Raw genomic sequence first — 23,616 nt, forward strand, 5'->3', positions numbered from 1 at the left:
AAACCGCCATAAAGAACGGTCCCGAATCACCTGCATCTATTAACTACCTACAACGCATTTGGGGTCGTCTCTCTATCCAGTGGGAGATTATCCCAAACTATATTTACCTGTACGGGGTTGTCACTCAAGAACAGTGAATTTACTGGGTACAGAGGAATAACACCTGAGTCCTCAGGAATGGCAACGCATGGGCGGTATTATGGGCGAAACAGTATACTCTGTTACGTCCATGGTACTGCCCATGTCTATAGGCGACGGTTACCACTTTCCATCAGGTGGGCCGTCAGCTTGTTTGCTATTCTAAGTTGTATAAAAAAAACCTTTCTTACCCATTGGTTGTTGATTCTTCAGGCTATATGCTTAGCCCATTGCTTCAGCGTATAGTACATATTATAGTTAAATATAAATGTAGTAGGCTTTGGTGATTTATTAAGTGGGACGCTGCTGCCCATCTCGACCATTAAGTACAAATAGGTACATATGTAGGTACTATTAATCTGCAATCGCGGCGCGTTTTTTTTTAATAAGTGAAAATGGAATGGTAACACCGCCGGCGCCATCGGCATACAGCGACAAGGCACCAGTGGTAGATGATAGATGAGAATGAATGCAGTTCAGTTGGTCCACCATGATGAATTTGACAAGAATTAACCATGATGGTTTCTAAGGGGAACCGCGTGGAGGTCGACCCGTAAGGGTACATTGCTAGGAATGGGGCTATTAGACCTCATTACTAACAATCCCTTTCCCCCCAATTTCGGTGCATTGAGTCTCCGTATATTATACTACAAAATAAAATATATTAATAGTGACTTTTCTTTATTAAATTTTAACACACCTAGAAAGTGTAAATGGTGGAGTTAAAGTAACTTTTTTTTTATACAACTTAGAATAGCAAACAAGCTGACGGTCCACCTGATGGAAAAGAAGTGGTAACTGTCGCCTATAGACATGAGCAGTACCATGGACATAACAGAGTATACCGTTTCGCCCATGATACCCCCCATGCGTTGCCATTCTTGAGGACTCGGATGTTATTCCTCTGTACCCTGTAAATTCATGCCATATCCCACCCATCAAGACTTTTCTTCACTTTTACTCACGACTTTTCCCTCGTTCCCTCGTAACCGGGATATTTCACTGACCTGGATAAAAAATTGCCTCTATGTACTTCTTCACCTTTACCAAATTCCAAACACAATACAGTTCACAAACAAACGAACTCACTTTCAAATTCACATTTATAATATTACTAAGGATTTTTTATTTTGTATTCGCGTGATATTTTTTTATTTTCACCACAGCCCGGGGTCGGTTGTAATTGCATTTAATTCAGTAAAAGGTTTTTCAGTTCATTTTCATTGCGGTTTGATGTTTTTAGAATTTTAAGTGGCGATTGTATGTATTTATTTGAATTGTAGGTGTTAACGGTATATTTGTTTATTTTTATTTATTTTATTAATGTGCACATAACAAATTAATTATAGTTTTGTACTGGGTTACAATTTAGAAATACAATTGAAAATACAATACAGTGTTACAGTGCAGCTGTCATCAATAGTCCATGATTTGACAGTGACGTTTCTTTCTTTTTTATAGTTGACAAGTGTCTGACATTTGATTGACATTGTTGTATTTTTTTTTATATAACATTTCGAATTTTAATGACTTATTGAACATTTATTCTTTTTAAGTTTTAATATTTGCATGCCTAATTATGGCGAAATATGAGGACTTATACTTGTTGTAACATCTATACACTTACCATGTTTCTTGTAAATAAATAAATATGTGTACATAGCATGATTCACATTTAGAGAATTTGAAACGCACGCACGCACGCAGAAATAAGTTTTAATGTTAAGTTTATTCTTGCACTCTATATCTTATTATTGTTATCTGTGTATTATAACACTAATTGGTTACCTTGTATTTGTGTAGTCCATGGAGATGGGGCACTGGTGACTTGTAACACAGGTTCTTCTAAACCTATCGCAAGCACCAGTCTCTCACAAAATTGGTATTCATATCAAAGTCTAAAAAAAAATTGTGGTTAATAATTAAAAAAAAAACATCTTTTCAATTAGCAATAGCTATACTATAAAAAAACACAGCTTCTACTGAGTGTTTTTAATGAAATATAAATATCGAACATTCCAGCAAAAGTAATTTGTAAAAATGAAATTTAAACAAAATTTTATTCTGAAAAACAAAAATTTAGCGAGCAATTTTAGTTTTTTTTTTTAATATGTTTCATTAATTATATTATGAATGAAATTAATTTCAAGTTGTTTTAATAGGTACTATTTTGGAAATATTTCAATGAAACACTATTTCTTTTAGCATTATATTAACAAAAAATTGTTTGAAATAAACTGAGCTGATAGAGTTTTGCTTTGTCTTAAGTTAACTACTTACAAAATTAAACCTAGACTCATTCAAAGACAAATATTTGGATCTAGCTAATAATTACGCTAACTTGAACTTTGTAATTAGACAAAGAAGTTTGCTTTGTTGCGAACACAGGGCGACTGTAATTTTTTGAAACATTAGCACTAAACGAAACATTTGGCGTTCCATTGTTTCTGCCTACCCTAATGAGAGAGAGGCGTGATAGATATGTATGTATGTATTAGAAATTCCAGACAATTTATCATATTGAAGACTAGGCAGCATGGTCTCCGACCTTAGTCTGTTCCAAATCGGAATAAACGTACTAAAAAAAATTTATTAGCACAAAACAATTTATACGTAATGGAAATTATTCTACTTCTTTTTTAAAAAAGGAATATGCTCTTTTCTTGAAGGCTATGATGTCGTATCGATTAGGAAATACTGCTGCTGGAAGTTGATTCCAAAGAGTGGTTGTGCGTGGAAGAAACGCCTTGAAAAACGCACAAAACACAGATGTTGTACCAGCATTTCAGCAGCAGATATCAAAACAAACAATTCCATAGAACTCTCCTCGTGATACATTCGTTAAAAGATGTAAAGAGATGCAACGCGTCTACGCAATTTCAGTGGGTCAAACCGGATAGTAAGGCATTGATCATCAATAATTTAATATATATAATTCGATATATATTACCTTTATTAATTCATATCAAAGAATGGCAGCACACCTGCAATGCCTTTGGTGTTGTGGGTGACCATGTGCGGCGGTAGTCACTTACCATCAGGTGAGCTGCATGCTCGTTTGCCCCGTTATAAAAAAAATATCTACAATTATTTTTTCTTCTTGTCCACAGTACGAGACGCGTGCATTTAACAGCACTGGCGTAGCAATCACGAACAGTTCTTGCGACGCGCGTGCTTGCGTTATCACAGTGAGACCTGAGAGAGGAACCGCCAAATACACATGTGAGGTGTCCAGCGAAGGACCAAGGTTCGCGGTGGACAGGCGGTCGGCGAACATGACTCTTGCTGGTAAGTAGTATCTTTACTGTACTTTAATACTATTAGCATTTACGTAATAAGTGTATGTAAAAAAATCTTAATTAAACCAGCATAAATCAATTTGTGGCCAAACTAATGTTGTACACAAAAAGTGTTTGCAGATATTGTTACAAGGAAGAAACGCCGTAGCACTTAATTTATGGTTGTAGCCCACTCATATATAAACAATATATCTTGTTTGGAAAACACACTCTATATCCTGAGGAGATAAAAAAGTCGCTATAAAAAGCATCTTAATATTCCTATCACTGATAGGAAAAGGAAGGATAGGGCGAGCACAGATTTAAAACTAACTGACTGACATATAGCTCATTCAAACTCCGGCGCCATCTTTGCTTCCTTTCACACAGACACGAGTTCAATAACCTACTGTGACAGCAATTAAAATACTATTTATAAATTCGATTCACAGCCAAATTGCTAATTACAAGAAAATACTTCGAAGTTTATTCTAATTTCGCGAGTTCTTTACGAAGTGAAAGGTATTTATTCATTCCGAGATTCTAATTGAACGATCAAAGTTCAATGAAAAAATAAAACTTTAAATTCGCTCCCGCCCTTTGGAAGTGAACGTTTTGCTATAATTAACAGAATTTGGGATCCAATCTTACTTTAAGTTTCTTTTATAGATGTAGATAAATACTAGCGATCCACCCTGGCTTCAAGCGAATAGAGAGAATTTACCAGTTTAACTTACGTGTAATTGGATCATACCCAAAAAGTTAGGAATGCCGTCTTTCTTATCTGTGGCGATGCTGCGAGCGCCTACAGCTCACGCGCCTCAGCGGGTCGAGGCGCGCAGTCAAGCTCCTGCTCGCGTCACAGTCGCTAACGACTAAGTATCACGAATTGATTCCGAAACTAGTCGAACTTTCTCGATCTAATTACATGTAAGATAAACCGGTAGTTATTACATTAAACTAGCCTTTGTTATTCGCTGTTAATGTAGCTTCCCATAGGTAAAAGAATTTTTAAAATTGTTCGAGTAGTTTGGAGTTTACCTATTACATACAAACAACAACAAAAAACAATTAAATCTTTCCTCTGCATAAGTTTTTTTTATACCACTGAGGTAACAAGCTTACGATCCACCTAACGGTAAGCGGGTACCGTAGCCTATGAACCAGGGGCATTATGCTAATAGGCTTCTTACGTGTGGATTTTGGGAATAAATAATCACATCTAAACAGCGTATCAAGGTATGGCATATCTACCAGAGGGAGACTTTGTACAAAAGTCGATTGCTTGCGTACCTCTGTCCCATTCATGTTTCAACCGTGAAACAGTTGTGTTTGCATGGCTGTGTTTCGGTTTGAAGGGTGGGATATATACAGTATACTCTGTTATGTCCATGGTACTGCTCATGTTTATAGGCAACGGTTACCACTTCCCATCAGGTGGGCCGTCAGCTTGTTTGCCATTCTAAGTTGTATAAAAAACACACCAAATTTGAAGTAAGACCCTTAGAAATACAACTGCGAAAACTGCATTCAATTCGGTGTAGTATTATTTACGTGATGTTAGAATTAACATAAAGACAGATCGACAAAAATCCATAAATGATTTATTGATTAATATTACACTTATTAAGACCCTGATATTAATTTTTTCTTAAATATCTCTCACGTACAGACACCCTCTAGTTACAATTTTATTATAATATTAAGATTTCAAGATGTTAACATTAAACGTTACTCAAATTAGTTTTCTTTTACGATCTAAACCAAGGAATGTTTCAGAATGTTAATTTTATTGTCTCACTTTCTCATTACTAATCCTTTCTAATATTATAAATGTGAAAGTTAGTTTGTTTGTTACTTTATAGCGTCATAATAACCTATTACTATGAGATTTGGTAAATACTTACTACAAAGTCTCCCTCTGGTGAATGATTTGAAACAAACTTTTAAATTTGTTCCTTTTTCTAAACAGTTCTACCGGAGTACGACCCGCTGATCACGGGCCTGCCCACGATAGTGCAAGTGGGCGAGCAGGCGATGGTCAACTGCACGTCGGACTACTCGCTACCAGCAGCCACCATCGACTGGTTCGTGGACTCCGAACCACAGGAGGTAAGCTACCATGTATAATTTATTTTATTTTATTACTTACTAGCGGTCCGTCCAGGCTTCGCACGGGTAGACATTTTTACAACATTTTAAAAAGTGGTTATTGTGATATAACGATAATAGTTGGACATATAGTATTGCGATATTTTTTGTAGTAATTTATATTTTCTTTAATATTGTAGAACATACTTTTATTCTATCACCAATAGTTTCCGCAGCGCACGCGACGAAAGATATTTTATAGCATTTTTTAAAATATTGTGTTACGTTACTAAAGTTTTAGTAAGGATTTTCTAATCTTTTCTAGCAATAAATATAGCCTATGTTACTTAGGATGAATATAACTTCCTAATGGTGAAAGAATTTTTGAAATCGGCAAAGTAGTTTTTGTGTTTATTCATTACAAACATACATACATAAATACAAATCTTTTCTCTTTATAATACTAGTGTAGATGTAGATTTATATAGGATGACTCTCCACTAGATGGAGTGACGACCTCAAATGCATTGCAGGGAGTCAGTGGATGTAGGTGGCTCAGGCCCGTTCTTTATGGCAGTCTATGGGGGAGGTTTATGTCCAGCAATGGACGGATAATGGCTGAAATAATGAATGATGATAACTTATTTATACACATTTGGACATTATTACACAATATTAATATAGATATTAGGTTATAACGAAAATGGACACAGGCTGATTTATATAATACTTTAAAAGGGTTTTATTTTATTTTATTTATTAAGAAAATCAGACAGCACTTTATAAAACAGTACAAATGATACGTAGATTTTTGCAGGCAGACCAATACAATTTTGACAATAGAATTTGTAAGTGTAAAACTTACTAAAGTGAGATAAAAGTAATAAAGAATAATTTTGATGAATTTTGGTATAAAAATAAAGTGCCAGCTAGTAAATTATAATTGTATATCTATGCTAACATACTTATTTCTGAAATAAATCTATCTAAAAAGATATACCTAAAATTTGGTCCCATGGAAATTTTATCAAAATCGATTCATAGTTTAGTTTTAAAATCAAAATTTAAAATTTTGTCACAATTCAAGCATATCGTGACGATGATGATGATTTATTTTTGTGAAATAAAATCCTCTCCATTCTGTGTAAAAATCATTAAATATTTGACAAAAAATTTTGTTACAATCTCCAATTTATTTCTTCCTTTCATACCTGGAAATAAATTAGGGTCTGTATTTAATATTAAAACATTAGGGAAAGCGTCCGTTCAAATAAATGTAGATAAATATTATTGGAACAAATTGCTTTGTAGCTAATATCGGGTGAGGTCAAACGGAATAGCGAATTTTTCTGAATAATCAATTCTTTTGGTACATCGCATTCAAACAAACGACTCGTGTTCAAAGCAACGATAAATTACAGCGGTTTGAGTAATCAACGATGTATTTGTTATAGGGTTCAATGGCCGTAGGGTTCTATTTATAGGGATCCATTTGATATTGCTGCTCTTTCGAGATTAGAAAATTGTATACTTTTATTTTAAAGTAACTATTATATATATTTTTAGATTTATTTTAAACTTCAATTTTATTATTAGTATTATAACAGCCTTCAAATGACTTATCATCATTGGAAATCATGTCGGCCTTTATTCAAAAAACTTCGCCTTCTTCCCTTACCATGTATGTACATATATGAAATAGCAGTATTTGTTAAAAAATATTTTAGCAAATTTACTACTGCTGTAAAACAATACCCAACAATATCATGGGTGAAACAGTATACTCTGTTATGTCCATGACACTGCTCATGTCTATAGGCGACGGTTACCACTTTTCATCAGGTGGGCTGTCAGCTTGTTTGCCATTTTAAGTTGTATAAAAAATTAACTACATAACAATAATAGAAATAACATTTATGTTTTACATCATCGTCATCATACCAGCCTTTAACTATCCACTGCTAAATATAAGTATCCACCTTGGGGTTTTGCCTGTAGTTGCCACGCTTGGCAGACAGATTGGTAAACGCAGTCAGACTTTAGAGATGTTTTTACAGGAACGCTGCTGCCCATCCCTCGCCCTTCCTTAGTCACCTCTTACATCACCCACGGGAAAGGAAGGGGTGGTCCATTCTATGCCGGGATCACACGGCCATGATATCTAATAAATAATAAAATATTACTTTAAGTCTTATCAATTCATGAACGCACCACCGCTTACCTTTTTTTCTATTTGCCCAATGGTAGCCAACATTATCTGGTGTTAACTCCGCCAAACGTACATATACTGAGGGCCTACCATGAAATGTTTTTCGAAATTTCGGAGCCAAACGAAACAGAAATTTGATGTTAAAATTACATAATACATACCGTTTGAAATATTAAAGATGTTTAAATATTGTTCCTTTGGACTTTTATGATAGGATGTATGACGAACGAAATGTTAAACTCCATTTATTGGTTCAATTTTGATATAAACGAAAACACGAAATTGAGTCCGAAATTTCGGAATTTCATTTCATGGTAGACTCGCTGGGTACATATTTGGGTCACTGCGACACACTTAGTGAAAACATATTTCCATATTTCATCTTTTGTTTTATATAAAAAAAAAGATTGTATAAACTCATTTGTTAATTTACGTGTGTCATAAATGGCTCAAATAAACTATTTATTTATCTATCTATCTATCTACTGTGTATTAAAGTTTAAATAAATAAATAATTTCAACTGAATCTTTCGTCTAATTATAATCAAACGGAACAACGGAGTGATGGATAATTAACGTAAAATTTTAGTGGCTCTCTAATTTCGAATTAAACTTTTCCAATGTTAAGAGGGGAAACAAACTTGAGGAAACATTTGTAATTTAATAAAGGAACACTAAAATAGGTCATCTTTTATTAAGAAACTTGCGCCGCACAAACTTCTGTCCCAACTTTTTCCTAATTAAATGTGAGTTTTTCATTGCTCAAATAAAATTTTACTTAATGAAGGGCGGCGGAGTGACAAAATCAGATTGTCGAAATTTTTGGTTTTCCAGCTGCCGTTGGTGGATTCAAACATATATGGAGTTAAAAAGTAATTCTCTTATTCGTAAAAAACGTCAAACACGCATTTCAACGCGCGCGTAATACCCCTAGTTTTGCAGGCGTTCATAGGATACGGTAACCGCTTACCATCAGGTGAGCCATATGTTTATTTGCCACCTCAGTGGTATAAGAAACCTATTTTTAGCTATAGAACTGTTTTATCTCTTTCATTTACATTAAATTTCCAATTTAGGAGAAAGTGACAAAACAGTGTTAATAATTAAAGTGGATTTGTAGGTTTTAGTTTTTATAAATAAGAGGGTTAAACTAGGCAGTCAAAAAACTAGATAATATTGTTGCATTTTTAACCGACTTCAAAAAAGAAGGAGGTTCTCAAGTCGGTTGTATATTTTTTATGTTTATATTATCTCAGAACTTCGTCACTTATAAAGTGTTTTGGAAAATCTGTCTTTATTTGTAAGGATCGATGGTGGAGATATTAGAAAACTAATATACGCGTGGTAAACACTCAGAGCAATATGACCAATATAGCTTATTTTATTCTATGAATTTACGTGTGCCATATTTGATTCAAATAAAGTGTTTACTTATCTATCTATAAACAAACATACTCATAAATACAAATGTTTGTATTATCCGGGAATCGAACCTGCGACCATCGGAAGATAAGGCACTCGATCCCAGTAGAAACAAACATTTCATTATAATGTACTCGTATGTAAGGAATAACATCCATTCATGTACATACAAGCGGTAAGCTTTTTAAATCTCCCAAAAGAAAGATTTTATGTGAGCCATGTTAATCGACCACTCGCTTCCCTCGTTATCCGGCCAGCGAAGCCTTAACAAGCTTAATCTATCGAATAACTGCGATTCTATTAAAAAGAGCAACATACTTGTACGTTTGGATAATTGAACGCCATGTCCAATTCTAGCATCCGTACATCCGTACATTACTTTCATTTGTTTTTTTTTATACAACTTAGAATGACAAGCAAGCTGACGGTCCACCTGATGGAAACTGGTAACTGTCGCCTATAGACATGAGCAGTACCATGGACATAACACAGTATACTGTTTCGCCCATGATACTCCCCATGCGTTGCCATTCCTGAGGACTCAGGTGTTATTCCTCTGTACCGAATAAATTCACGTCATATCCCATCCTTCAAACCGAAACACAGCCATGCAAACACAACTGCTTCACGGTTGAAACACGAATGGGACAGAGCCAAGCAATCGATTTTTGTACAAAGTCTCCCTTTGGTATCTTATGTCGGTGATCCTATAAATAAATAAAAATACCTGCTATATCAGAAACATTACACGTGTGTTGCTGTCTCTGAAGAAACCTCTTTACTCCTTCTTTTAAGAATTACCCATAATGCGGGTACAATGAAAATAAGAAATGAGATTATTGTTCTGTAGTGGAGAAAGGGATTATTAATGGTATGACAGTCCCATTGCTATCAATACGACGAGCTACACGCGGTTCCTTCTGGAAACTATTCTAGTTAATTTTTGTCGTAAAACATTACATTTTTTTTTAATAGAAACCTATAATTTTTTTTAATAATTAACAAAGACAGGGTTGCGCTGTCACTTTTTTTGCCCTGGCTTATAAATTAGGGCAACCTGTATCTTGTAAGCCACTTCCCTCTAACATACAAGAGCTAATACTATCTATTTGTACATGCAGAATTGGTTAATAGGTCTGTTTTCATCCTCACATATCATCCCTCATTCTCCATTTACAACAAGGTTACTATTTAAAAAAAGCTATTCAGTACGTATTCAGATATATTTATTAATCAGTTTAATTCGACTTTAATGAGACGAAGCTTCTGAATTTGGTTGTATATTTTTTAGTTCTGTTAGTTACCTCATAACTTTGTAAGTTATTAACCAATTTGATATTTTTTTTTATCTGAAAAAATGTACTCGTACTTACAGATAGGTCTTGTAGAAATTTTCTCAAAATCGGTTCCTAGTTTAGTTTCGAAATCAAAAATACTGGTTTGGCCACAACTGAAGCCGGTTTTCATGTAGAACATAATCTAAAATTATGTTATTTCTTTTCTAACCCGTTTTCAACCCGTTCACCCTATGGGGTCCACTGGCAAGCTCTCAATGCCTCTCAATCCATTAAGAACGGACCCTCGGGTCATTGGTAGGCCCAATTGTGTGTAATGATCCGTGTGCACTCGTTTCCCGCTAGGTGGCGCTTGGGTGTAATGCAGTAGACCAGATGATATGTTTTGTCACGCAATTTCGAGTCTGGGCGAGTCATTGTTTTAAAGTTTGGGATGAGCTGGCAGGATGGTTTGAATATGACAAGGTTTCTATGATAGTTTGTAAGAAGAATGAATGAAAACTCTTTATTATTCCCTTCAAACAAACTTATAAAGATTAACAATATGTAGACAATGAAAATTTTTTATTTTTTTTTAATACCATCGAAATGGAAATCATACGGCCCATAATATAATAGTAAGCGGTTACCATAGCCTATGAACACCTACAATATCAGGGGAATTCTCTTGCATTGCCTACCCCCTGACGAAACCTCTTTATACAGTTTTTGATAAACCCCATGCTGAAGTTTCTTGGAAAAATCTTGACAGGGAGCTCATTCTATAAACTGAGCGGTTATGGGAACATCTCTGAAACCGCGCTGTACGCGACCATTTAGGCTGTAGGATATGAGGATGAATTCCATGTCGATGGGAAACCGTAAATATTACGTATGCCGTATAGGATAGGCCACCCCTTCCTTTCCCGTAGGTAAGTCGTAAGAGGCGAATAAGGTAGGGCGAGGGATGGGCAGCAGCGTCTCTCTTAAATCACCAAACGTTAATCTGCAGTTGCCAACCCGCCTGGCAAGCGTGACAACTACTGGCTAACCCTTCTTATGGGGGAGACTATGTTCAGCAGTGGACAGGTAACGGCTGATGCAACAAGTAATGATATGTTATCGTATTGTATGCCCAATGTATAGGTAGGTTATGTAAATTTCCTTCAAGACGCTTACGAATAATTACAATGTACAACTCTCTATGAATGAATGAGTATACTTTATTTGCATTATACAATATAGGAAATAAGCAAGGCAATAAATATAACGATACAGTTGTATAAGTACAGTAAGGCGGTCTTATTGCTGAGAGCAATCTTTTCAAGACAACCTTAGGGTAATGGACTAATTGTTGCACAAGTAGTTATTATAGTATTGTATAATTAAAAAAGTATATTAATCAAATTAAAAAATAAACGTATATTCTATTCTATTCTGTGGCTTGTTACTACATAAATCTAAAAATACTTCACGCATTTGTTACGCGCCCAACTGAAATACTTCAACTGTTCGTGTCAGTTTAATACAATTTTACACGCACAATTTGGATACTTTTGTACAGGTCAACGACACCGCATTGACTTTACTGAATTTCATAAAATTGAATATATATAGATAGATATCTGGCACTGATGAACCCTTATTATAAAGAAATAAGTAGTATTTTAACTAATTTAAAAAAAAGAAGCTCTCGATTTTATGTCACATATATATATATTAGTGAGTAGGGATATATAATTACATTATTACATGTATTATATCTCCATATTTAGAAATAATAGGATCTTTATCGTGCCTCCGATCAAATTGTTTATAATTACTCCTCTCCATCCAAAACTTGCCTGGAGGAGATCGCTTTTAGCAATACGGTTGTTTTCTCACTGTGATTATTTCTTGTTATTATTTGTATCTATAATAAGTTTACTATTGTAATCTTTTGGAGGAAACAATAAAGAGTATCTATCTATCTATTAATATTCAGAATATGAATTACTATTAACATTAATAATACATAAATAAATATACACTAAAATGAAATATTATAATATATAATAAAATAATACATAAATACATATACTATAAATAAATAAAGTTTTTATAGATACGTATGAAAAAAGTTTTCACACAATAATCCTCGTCATAGAGGCTGAAATCTTTGAGGAAAAAAAACTTTTGTCTCCCATACTAAGATGGCTAAAGGATACGACGTGTTAATATAATGGAAGACTCAAACTTTCTATTGTTTGACCCATGTTTCATTTGGGGAAAATGTTCACCAACATCGATAGAACGATGCAAAAATGAAATAGCAATAGAATGACGTTATCGAGCATCCTAATAAATAAAATGTATACCTCCTTATTCGTGACGTATAATAGTGATAAGGCTTTTAAATTTGGTCGGGTTATATAACATAATGTTTTTGATGTGGCAAACAAAATATCCAAATATAAAAGCGACTCAAACTTTCTATTGTTTGACCCATGTTTCATTTGGGGAAAATGTTCACCAACATCGATAGAACGATGCAAAAATGAAATAGCAATATAATGACGTTATCGAGCATCCTAATAAATAAAATGTATACCTCCTTATTCGTGACGTATAATAGTGATAAGGCTTTTAAATTTGGTCGGGTTATTAAACATAATGTTTTTGACGTGGCAAACAAAATATCCAAATATAAAAGCGACTCAAACTTTCTATTATTTGACCCATGTTTCATTTGGGGAAAATGTTCACTAACATCGATAGAACGATGCAAAAATGAAATAGCAATAGAATAACGTCATCGAGCATCCTAATAAATAAAATGTATACCTCCTGATTCGTGACGTATAATAGTGATAAGGCTTTTAAATTTGATTGGGTTATGAAACATAATGTTTTTGACGTGGCAACAAAATGTCCAAATATAAAAGCGAGCGTGTGCGAAGCAAGACAAAAAGCATTTCCAATCTTGCTCACAGTTTCCTGTTTTGCTAATGATGGCATCACTATTACTGTCATTGCGTGTCATATCTATTAGGGCTGCAGGTAATATTCTTTATCCATGCAATCTAAACTCAGTGTTGCCAGATGGAATTTGTATTTCTACCTAAATTTTAATCCTTTTTTTTTTAATTAATACAATTTTTGCCACTTTTAGCTTATTAATTTTTGCCAACTATTCTTCCTCTTTATTTTTTTTATACCACAAAGGTGGCAAACAAGGATATTGCCCGTCTGACGGTAAACGGTCGATGTAGCGTATGGACTCAACTCCAGGGGTGTCACGTACGCGTTTCCGACCCTGAAGAAACTTTAATATACCCTTATTGAAGAACCCCATACTGTAGTCTCTGGGGAAAACCCCGGTATTTATTTCTTTTCACAAAAAAAAAATACGATTTTTTTCTATATGTTACTATATTACTATTTTACTTTTCTCCAAAAATTTCTACAATAATTTCATTTCTTAAAAAATTCGCATATAGGGTTTTTTACCCAAAATTTCGAAAGAAATACCCACACTGGCAACACTGTATCACACATAATACACACAAACCTACTCTAATTTCTATTATACTCCTGAGTACGTATTTGAAGTAATGACTCTCACGTGTTCTTGACTGATTTATTATGTCATTTGATTTAAGTTTAGCCAATTCACACCATGAATATGGTAATTCTACACCATTGAATGGGAAATATTTGAATTATTGTACACTCATTGTAACCCGTGACTTTCCTCGCCTAATTTAAGATCACAAGTAATATCATCATCATCACACTAGCCTTTTTTGTAGTTATTCTATGTTCTAGATTTTTTTATTATTATTTCAGCCGTTAACTGCCCACTGCTAAACATAAGTCTCACCTTGGGGGTTTTGGCAGTAGTTGCCACGCTTGGCAAGTGGGTTAGCAACCGCAGTAAGGCTGAGGGATGTGTTACGAGGTACACTGCTGCCAATCCCTCGACTATTAAGGTCATTTATTTGACTCTTACGACACCCACTTGAAAGGAAGGGGTGGCCTATTCTATACCGGGATCCTTCGACATATTTCACGACACTAGTTTACTATGCTTTAAACCTTGTAATGAATATAAGAGGTATCACACTTACACACATTTTTATTTCGTCAACACACACACACACACACACACACACACACACACACATATAAATAAAATATGAGTCCATAATTTTAACGGTTCACGTTACCATTGAATTACGTAACTCACATTATAGGGAATCATAAATTAATCCCCGTATTCTGACGTAGCCCATTCGCCTTTAATTTCCTATCCGAGAAAAACCCGCCCTTTCTTACCCTCTTTATAATTAATGAGATTTTTTGATGATTAGCCATTTTGTAAAGACTGCAACGAACATAAGTGGAATTTTGTTAATCGAATATTTGCACCCTTATTGTATTCGAATGAATAATTTTTTTTTTCTCTTTAGAAATCGAAGCTCTCGAGCGCTGTTAAAATCGTTGAAGGAATCTAATCTCTATTCAAAAAATTATATATACGGGCCTCGATGTACATTATTTTCTGAATGGAGATCTTTTAACGATATAGCGAGAGCATTTTCTGTTTCTTACAATATTTCTATGGAGTACAGCTTATAATTAATGAGGGGTAGTCACTTTAAATCTTTTTTTTCCCTTAAAAACACAAGAAGCGCAGCATCGATCAATGGAATTAAGAGAATCTATCTGAATAAGATATTTTAATGAAATCCATTCTTGAAATATAATTGAGTAGTAAACGTACAAATAACTTTTTCCTTTAATAGGCTTTCTAACTAGGTAGCGTTAGGCCAAAATTTGCTACAGATGGTGTAGAATGAAAAAACCACTAAGAGTAAAGATAATAAAGAACTTTAATAAAACATCACCAGAGGGAGACTTTGTACAAAAGTCGATTGCTTGGCTACCTCTGTCCCATTCGTGTTTCTACCGTGAAGCAGTTGTGTTTGCATGGCTGTGTTCGGTTTGAAGGGTGGGGTATGGCGCGAATTTACAGTGTACAGAGGAAAACATCTGAGTCCTCAGGAATGGCAATGTATGGGGGGTATCATGGACGAAACAGTATACTCTGTTATGTCCATGGTACTGCACATGTTTATAGGCGACGGTTACCACTTTCCATCAGGTGGGTCGTCAGCTTGTTTGCCATTCTAAGTTGTATAAAAAAAATCAATTCAAGAAAATTTTAAAAGCGACATTAACTTAATAATAATAAGTTATCATGGGGAGTGTTCTGAGGAATTGTTCGGATTGATACCTGCTGCTGATTTTCACCACCGTACAACTCGCCATAAACTAGTTTCATCCCAACCATCTGGACGAGTGGCGGTCTTCCACCGTGCGTTTTTAAAGGCACTTTCTTCCACGCACAACCACTTTTTGTAATCAACTTCCAGCAGTAGTATTTCCAAACTGATACGACATCATAACCTTCAAGAAAAGAGCATATTCCCTTTTAAAAGACTAGCAGAATACCTGCAATGCTGTTGGTGTTATGGGTAATCATGGGCGGCGGTAGTCACTTACCATCAGGTAAACCGCATGCACGTTTGCCTCCGTATTGTAAAAAAAGACATGAATTGTTATCAACGCTATCTAGTATCTAGTTTCCATACTAAAATCTCTATATAAAAAAAAATTAAACACACTGTGACATCAATACTCAAATCAGTGAAAACACTACATTTAAATAAGCTTATTTACAGCCCTTTTAAATTATTACTTTGTTTATTACACCGCCCTATTCTAAAAACAGTTTATGTGTCTCGTGTCGCACGTAATGTTTGCTAACTTTATATTTAAATATAAAGCTGAAATCATTTTGTGCCAACACACTATTTGTTAAATTAATTTATACTATATTATATCTGATTCTAAACGCAGTGTAGTCCTAGCATAGAGTAGACCTCCTTTTTCTTCCCATGGATGTCGTAAGAGTCGATTAAGGGAGGGCGCAGGATGGGCAGCAGCGTCTTTTTAAAACATCTCTAAATGCCTAACTGTGATTGCCAACCCGCCTGCCAAGCGTGACAACTACTGGCAAAACTCCCTTTATGGGGAAGGCCTATGTTCATCAGTGGAAAGTTAAGGGCTGAAATAATAATAATAAATTATTTATTTATTTAATACATACTCTGGGTTAGCTTTACAGTCTTCCAATACGCTCACCCAGGAAAGCATGAGTACAATAACATATAAAAAAGGAATATTACACAAAAATAACAAAAATAATATAAAAAAAAATTTAACTCAAACAAAAAACGTCTGAACACAAATACTCTGTGGTCACTCGACGAAACTCCAGCAAGTTGGAGGCAAATACATCCAATTGCGGATACTGGCTCAAAATATCATTGAGTAGTTTCAATGCAAGAGATAGGGGAGTTTGCTTTGCCAACTCTGTTCTTCGTAATGGAACATCGAATAATAATGGAATATCTAATATACTTCGTATTTTTTTGCTATATATTTTTAAATACTGTTCACTTATTTAACACATTATTAGACATACCCTTTGGCAAAAAATCGCGGTATTTACAACTAAAAAGTAAATATTTTAAACTTGATGTTTACAACCACGCTAGGGAGGGCCCTTCTAATTCGTGTACGTCTCTCTTTTCATTTAAGAGTTTCCTCTTGTCGGTGCAACTAATTCATACATCTTCTTCCAGCCAGCTCTATCCCAGGCCATATCCTTGACCTCCCTATACGACATGACACCGATAATAGTGTTTCTTTTATCTGTCCCGTGTAGTTATTAAAAAATCGTCACGTCGTATAAGACGGCCCAGCATTGTGCCTCTTCTATTGTCTATTGTTTCAATTAATGTTCTTTTCTCGTTCACTCTTTGTGTACGTGTTCGAGCCAAAAATAAGGAGACTCGTTAGCTCTGTTGACGTGTAAAAATTAAAAAGTTTAATATTACCTCATCTAATTTGTCCGGTTGCTATATAAATTTGAACTGTACAGCTTTGAAAATAAGTTTCGATTACGTGTTGGCATTTGTTTCGTCGTGTATCCATGTTCGTTAGTAAATGCGGAGGAGGTATGATGCTCGTTTCGCAAATACTCAGGGTTGTCACTTTGAATAAATTCAATCATTTCAATGTACTAATATATATAATATATATATATATATATATATATATATATATATATATATATATATATATATATATATATATATATATATATACATGAAAATTTATTTATTTTAATTTTTATTCGAACTCATAAAGGCAAAGCTTCTCAATCGAAGTGCACTTTTTATGTTGAACACTTTATTAATTGAAAATATTTACTCCGATATCAATTCTGCAATAAATTTATTTATTCCTTTTTTATTATTTTTCTATATGATAAATTGAAACATATATAACTTTAAATCAGACAACCATAGAGTCAGTTGGTTTAAATTGTAAACTTTTTTAGCAAGATTCAAATTTACATCTGATATCTGTACCACTAGACCAGGGTTCTCAGTTTTATTTTTACTCACATTTCTGGAATATTAATTATTATGTAATAAAAATAAATTCATCCTTACATCATATTCTTCCACCAGGACTCGCTCATTAACAAGACCTACATGTTAAAAGCATTATCTAATTAATTTTCCTTTAACAATTTTTCTTTCGTCAGGTACCACTAATTATTAATATGAGCCACATATTTGAGTAGCTTTAAATTTCTCTTTTCACCAGAATACACTACACTGACAAGACCCAATTTATATTATTATCTAATTAAGTTAATGTACCCCTAACAGCATTTTTCTTTCCCCAGGATCCGCTAATTACTGACAAGACCCACATCTCTGGAGCGGACGGGGAGGGATTGCGGGCATCCTGGCGGACCCTGCACGTTTTCCCTGATGACTACTCAACTCACCGCGGCTATTTAGCGTTGCGTTGTCGCGCTACACTTGCGACAAAACCACCGCACGTGCGGAGCATGTCGGTGCGACTGTACGTCGCTAGTCGCCCGCATATATCATCATATATGTTTAGTAAGAATAGTAAGTACATGTTTTAATGTATTTTCTATGTAAAAACTATATTTTTTATCATTTCTTTACACATCCAAGAGGTTATTGGAGGAATTACATCAATATCTTCTTACAGCATCATGGAAGGGGTATCCCGCACTAGGCATCTGGCCTTGGGGGACCAAAATTCCCCTAAACCCATTCCTATATTCACATGCATGTTTGTATGTTTCATTAAGTCTAGCTTAAATTTCACATGCAAGATTTTAACTTAATAAATATAAACACTTATACATACAAATATGAATTGAATAAAAAGTTTGTAACATTACCCAGACTTCTTAAACTGGTAGCCTCATTCAACGTCCCCCCCCCCAACCCCCCGGAGCCTCTGATAAGCTTAGACTGTCACTGCGACACTATGTAATATTTCAAATAGTATTTATTTATTTATATTTTTTTAGGAAAAATCTATAATACGACGAATATTTCATAATTAAAGATTGTGTCCGACACAAAAATTCGACTTCAGTTGTAATCAAACCAGTTTTTTTGATTTAATAACTAAACTACTGAACCGATTTTGATAAAATTTCTACAGAATCAATCAATAAGTATATCCTGTAAGATAGAAAAGGAATTTTTTAAATAGGTTTATAACTGATGGAGTTATGAGGTTACAAACATAAAAAAAAAACGTAGTATCGATCGGTTACAACTGAATTGAGAACTACCTTCTTTCTAAAGTCGGTTGCAATATAAAGTGTCTTTGCAAAACAAAAATATATTGACAAAGCGAATCTTTTGTAATGAACGCTTATTTTATCTGAAGCACTTTCACAAAAGATATCAAATCATGACGTCATTTATTCTACCCCCATTAACAATGAATGAAATTTATCATAGTCAAAAGAGACAGGAATCTATCTCGCGCAACAATGACAGATTTCCAGGTAACCTAAATAATGTATTTCAGAGAATTTTCTTCATTAAATTACAACTGGATAAATTATGAAGACAGGTTGCTTTAATAATTTCAGATATTAGAAGAGATAATTAGAATTTATATTAAAAGTTTCATAACACACAATGAGATTTTATTAAAATCTCACTAGATGTCGCTTTAGTATAAGCCTATTATTACTTGTACGAACAATATATCAGACGTCCAAATCACTCTTTTTAAAGTATTTTGTACGTCCTTTTACACGAGTTGTTCGTGGACTTTTTATACTTAGAAACAGTACAGCGCCTTACGAGTCCAGCACAATAATTCATTTAGGATGCTGCTGGAGCTGTCCTGAGGGCCTACCATGAAATGTTTTCCGAAATTTCGGAGCCGAACGAAACACACATTTGATGTTAAAATTACATAATACTTACCATTTAAAAAAAATATTAAAATGAAAAAAAAAAATGAAAAAATATTTATTTTGTAACAAAATTGAAGATAGTTTTTGTGACCTTCTAGTAAGTGTCATCACCTGTATCAGAAGGTCACGCTCCTCCATAATATTATTCCTTTGGACTTTTATGGTAGGATTTATGTCGAACGAAATGTTAAGCTATATTTACTTTTATTATAGGTGATAATGAAATAGTAACCCCCACCCGCACTATCGGTATACACCCGCGGGGCACCAGGGACGGATGATAGATGAGGATGAAACAGGTCAGTTAGCCCATCGTGACGAATTCAACGAGAATTGTTCACGATGGTTTCCAGGGGGAACCACGTGGAGGTTGACCTAATAGGGCATATTGCTAGCAATTGGGCTGTCAAACTCCATTGCTAACAATCCTTTCCCCCCAACTACATTTACTAGGCCGATTTAGGTATGAACGAAAACACAAAATTAAGTCCGAAACTTCGGAATTTCATTTCATGGTTTTGTAGTGCATCGAGAACGTTCGCCGAGGCGCGTGTTGATTGCTTCTACGTTACTTCTACTTCTATATTATGTGAAAGCGGTGCACATCTCTGATGCGTAGGGTCCGGGACAGCTCTAACGCTATCCTGAGGGTATCTGCGGGTAACTGTGCAAGCGGCAGAATACGCAGAGTGAGGCAAAGTCTGTCCTAAGACTTGAAGGACCGATACTGCTTATAAGCCTGGGATCATTGACTATCTACATGTATTCTATATAAATGACTATATATTTAGAATATACATTTTTAGTTTGCTTAGAAAACTATTCAGTATTTACAGAATATGTTTTCTAACAGTTGTAATGTTCCCTTATGGCGTTTAATTCGTCTTTATAATTAAAACTATGAATTAAATAATTACCACGTCACTTGTATATTGAAACCCGTTTATTATGATTTATTAAAACATAAAATCAGGTCATGGTTTACATAACAACAGTTTCCTTTGTGCCATATTAAAATGTCACAGACCGTAACAAGTATATAACATAATAATTATTTATATGCATGCAAGTGGCGTATAAATGGAATATTTTCCTTAAAAAACTGCTTCTGGGTCTGATAAAAGACTATGTTACAGCGCGACGTCGCTAAATCTGGCTCAAGGGGAATAAAAGGCGAGAGAAATCTTGAATTTATTACGCAAATGACTTTTAAATGACGCCAACTCGTAGGCTTGCGAGTGAAGCCACTATTATATATGTCGTGGCTCTAAAAAAAATGTGATTTAACTTGACAAGTTAGAAGGAAGGCAAACGTCTTGTAACTAATGTACTTCTTCTGGTAATGTATTACTACAAATATTGCTTGCTTGGATCCATTGATTAAATTCATGAATTAAAAAGAACACAACAGATTGTGCTGAATAAAAAAGTTCATTTATTATATAATTTCGTACTGGAGTGTAGTAAATTGGGCCTAGTTTAGCAGAAAAACAATCCACATATTTTAAAAAATGGGTCAATACACAACGTATTATGAACTGCTAGTAAAACGAAACGCCGGTTCGTATTGAACGTTGTACTAACATACTAACAAAAAAAAAAAGAACAATATAAAAAAAATTAATATAAAAGCACAAATTACAAAGAGTCTGTAACAGTATTAAAATGGTATATATATATATATATATATATATATATATATATATATATATATATATATATATATATATATATATATATATATATATATATATTTTTTTTTTTTTTTTTGTTTGATAACATTTCAAAAAGCGAGAAATTTCTTACGAAAGCACCAATGTATCTGCATGCATCTTGCTTTCATACCGTGCTAGGATTAATTATAAAAAAACTCCCTAAAGAAAACGACTTTACGACGCTTCTTTTTAAGTATTATAATTAAATTTTAAATTTGTTAATTCGTATTAAAAACTCAAAAGTACATTAATTATTTCTTTTTATAATCGTGATAAATGTAGCAAGTTCTAATTAGAATCTCAGCTGACATTTATTGAAGTAAGTTTCAAATGTTTAAATTAGAAATAATGACGTAAAAAAACTTTTTAAACCCAATAAAATTGTCCAACTAACATTAATTCATAGCATTTTTCAGGTGTTTTTTTTTGTACAACTTAGAATGGCAAACAAACTGACGGCCCACCTGATGGAAAGTGGTAACCGTTGCTTAGAGACATGAGCAGTACCATGGACATAACAGAATATACTGTTTCGCTCATGATACCTCCCATGCGTTGCCATTCCTGAGGACTCAGGTGTTATTCCTCTGTACCCCGTAAATTCACGCCATATCCCACCCTTCAAACCGAAACACAGCTATGCAAACACAACTGCTTCACGTGTAGAAACACGAATGGGACAGAGGTACCCAAGCAATCGACTTTTGTACAAAGTCTCCCTCTGGAATTAGAAAAAAATTAATCTAAATGTTTAATAAAAGAGCGTTTAAAAAGGTCGACAGTAAACAGGACAAGGAAAACCATTAAAAATACCATAATAATCTTTTAAATTCCCGATTGGGGTTTAAAGCGACGCGATTACAGGTAAACAGTACCTACAAACCTGGTTTTTAATAGTAACGTTAGCTACGTATTAATTATTTAAAAACCTTTATTTATTTATTTAACTCTTTATTGCACCAAATACATAAAAATCTTAGATTATACAGTTAGAATGTCTTCATACAAATGCTTCGAGAAAAGCGGGTCAACTTTTTCACATAATTTTGCGTGATAAATGTTTTGTCGTTATAACATTTATATTTATTTTGTTTTATAATTTTTACATCTTTTTAATGCGTAAAAGCATCTCTGAAAGCGCACTGTGCATGACCATTCTGGTTTTAAGGCGTGAGGACAGATTGCTTGCCGATAGCGAGCGGTACGATGGTGAAAGGTAGCTGTAGGCATCGTATTGAAGAGTTCTTCAGAATACCATCCGTTATATAAATTTAGATAATTTTTTATATTATTTAAGATGTTTAGGTTCTTCAAAAAGTGTATATTAAGCAACTCGTGCGTAATGCCCCTAGTGTTGCAGGCGTCCATAGGCTACAATGACCGTTTACGATCAGACGGGCTGTATGCTTGTTTTCCACCTTTGTGGTATAAAAGCGTGTTTGCATGGCTGTGTTTTGGTTTGAAGGGTGGGATATGGCAGTGAATTTACAGGTTACAGAGGAATAACACCTAAGTCCTATGGAATGGCAACGCATGAGGGTATCATTGGCGAAACAGTACACTCTGTTATGTCCATGGTACTGCTCATGTCTAGCGCGGTTACCATTTTTCCATCAGGTGGGTCGTCAGTGTGTTTCCCATTCTAAGTTGCATAAAAAAAATAAAAATAAAATGTTTTCTTCACTATACTATGTAGATTAATAGAGAATCTAGAGACTAAGAACTGTTTCTGTTACAGATGCAGTGGCCAGCAGTAGTTCGCAGAGGACGCGAGTAAATATAGCTGTTTGGACGTTAGTAGTGCTAATCAGAAGTCAAGTGCCTTCTTTATTAAAATAAAATGGACATTATGAACAAATAATTCAAATTTAATTACGTAAACAACGTGGCGCTGTGAGTGTTTGGTATAATTAATCTATAATAAAAGATATTATGTAAATAATAATAATAATTATATATATATATATATATATATATATATATATATATATATATATATAGTATACATACATAATACAGAAATGAGATAGTATAGAATGAAACAAAATTGTTAAAATTATTAATTACAGCCAATAAAGTTATAAATATGTCCCCGTATAGTCTCTGC

General features: G+C 34.2%; 1 protein-coding gene across 1 annotated transcript in view; it reads left to right on the forward strand.

Annotated features, from left to right (window-relative positions):
• The window catches only part of LOC128200616 (uncharacterized), a 130,372-nt gene extending 106,975 nt beyond the window's left edge, over positions 1-23,397 (forward strand). Inside the window, exons 3-6 of the mRNA XM_052894613.1 lie at positions 3,249-3,426; positions 5,389-5,528; positions 18,220-18,451; positions 23,248-23,397. Coding sequence (XP_052750573.1) covers positions 3,249-3,426; positions 5,389-5,528; positions 18,220-18,451; positions 23,248-23,348 — 651 coding nt within the window. The 3' untranslated portion in view covers positions 23,349-23,397. The remainder of the gene's footprint in view (positions 1-3,248; positions 3,427-5,388; positions 5,529-18,219; positions 18,452-23,247) is intronic.
• The last annotated feature ends 219 nt before the right edge of the window (positions 23,398-23,616 follow it).

Source organism: Galleria mellonella, unplaced genomic scaffold (assembly GCF_026898425.1).
Source record: "Galleria mellonella isolate WM207_F2 unplaced genomic scaffold, CSIRO_AGI_GalMel_v1 utg116, whole genome shotgun sequence".
NCBI classification, from domain to species: Eukaryota; Metazoa; Arthropoda; class Insecta; order Lepidoptera; family Pyralidae; genus Galleria; species Galleria mellonella.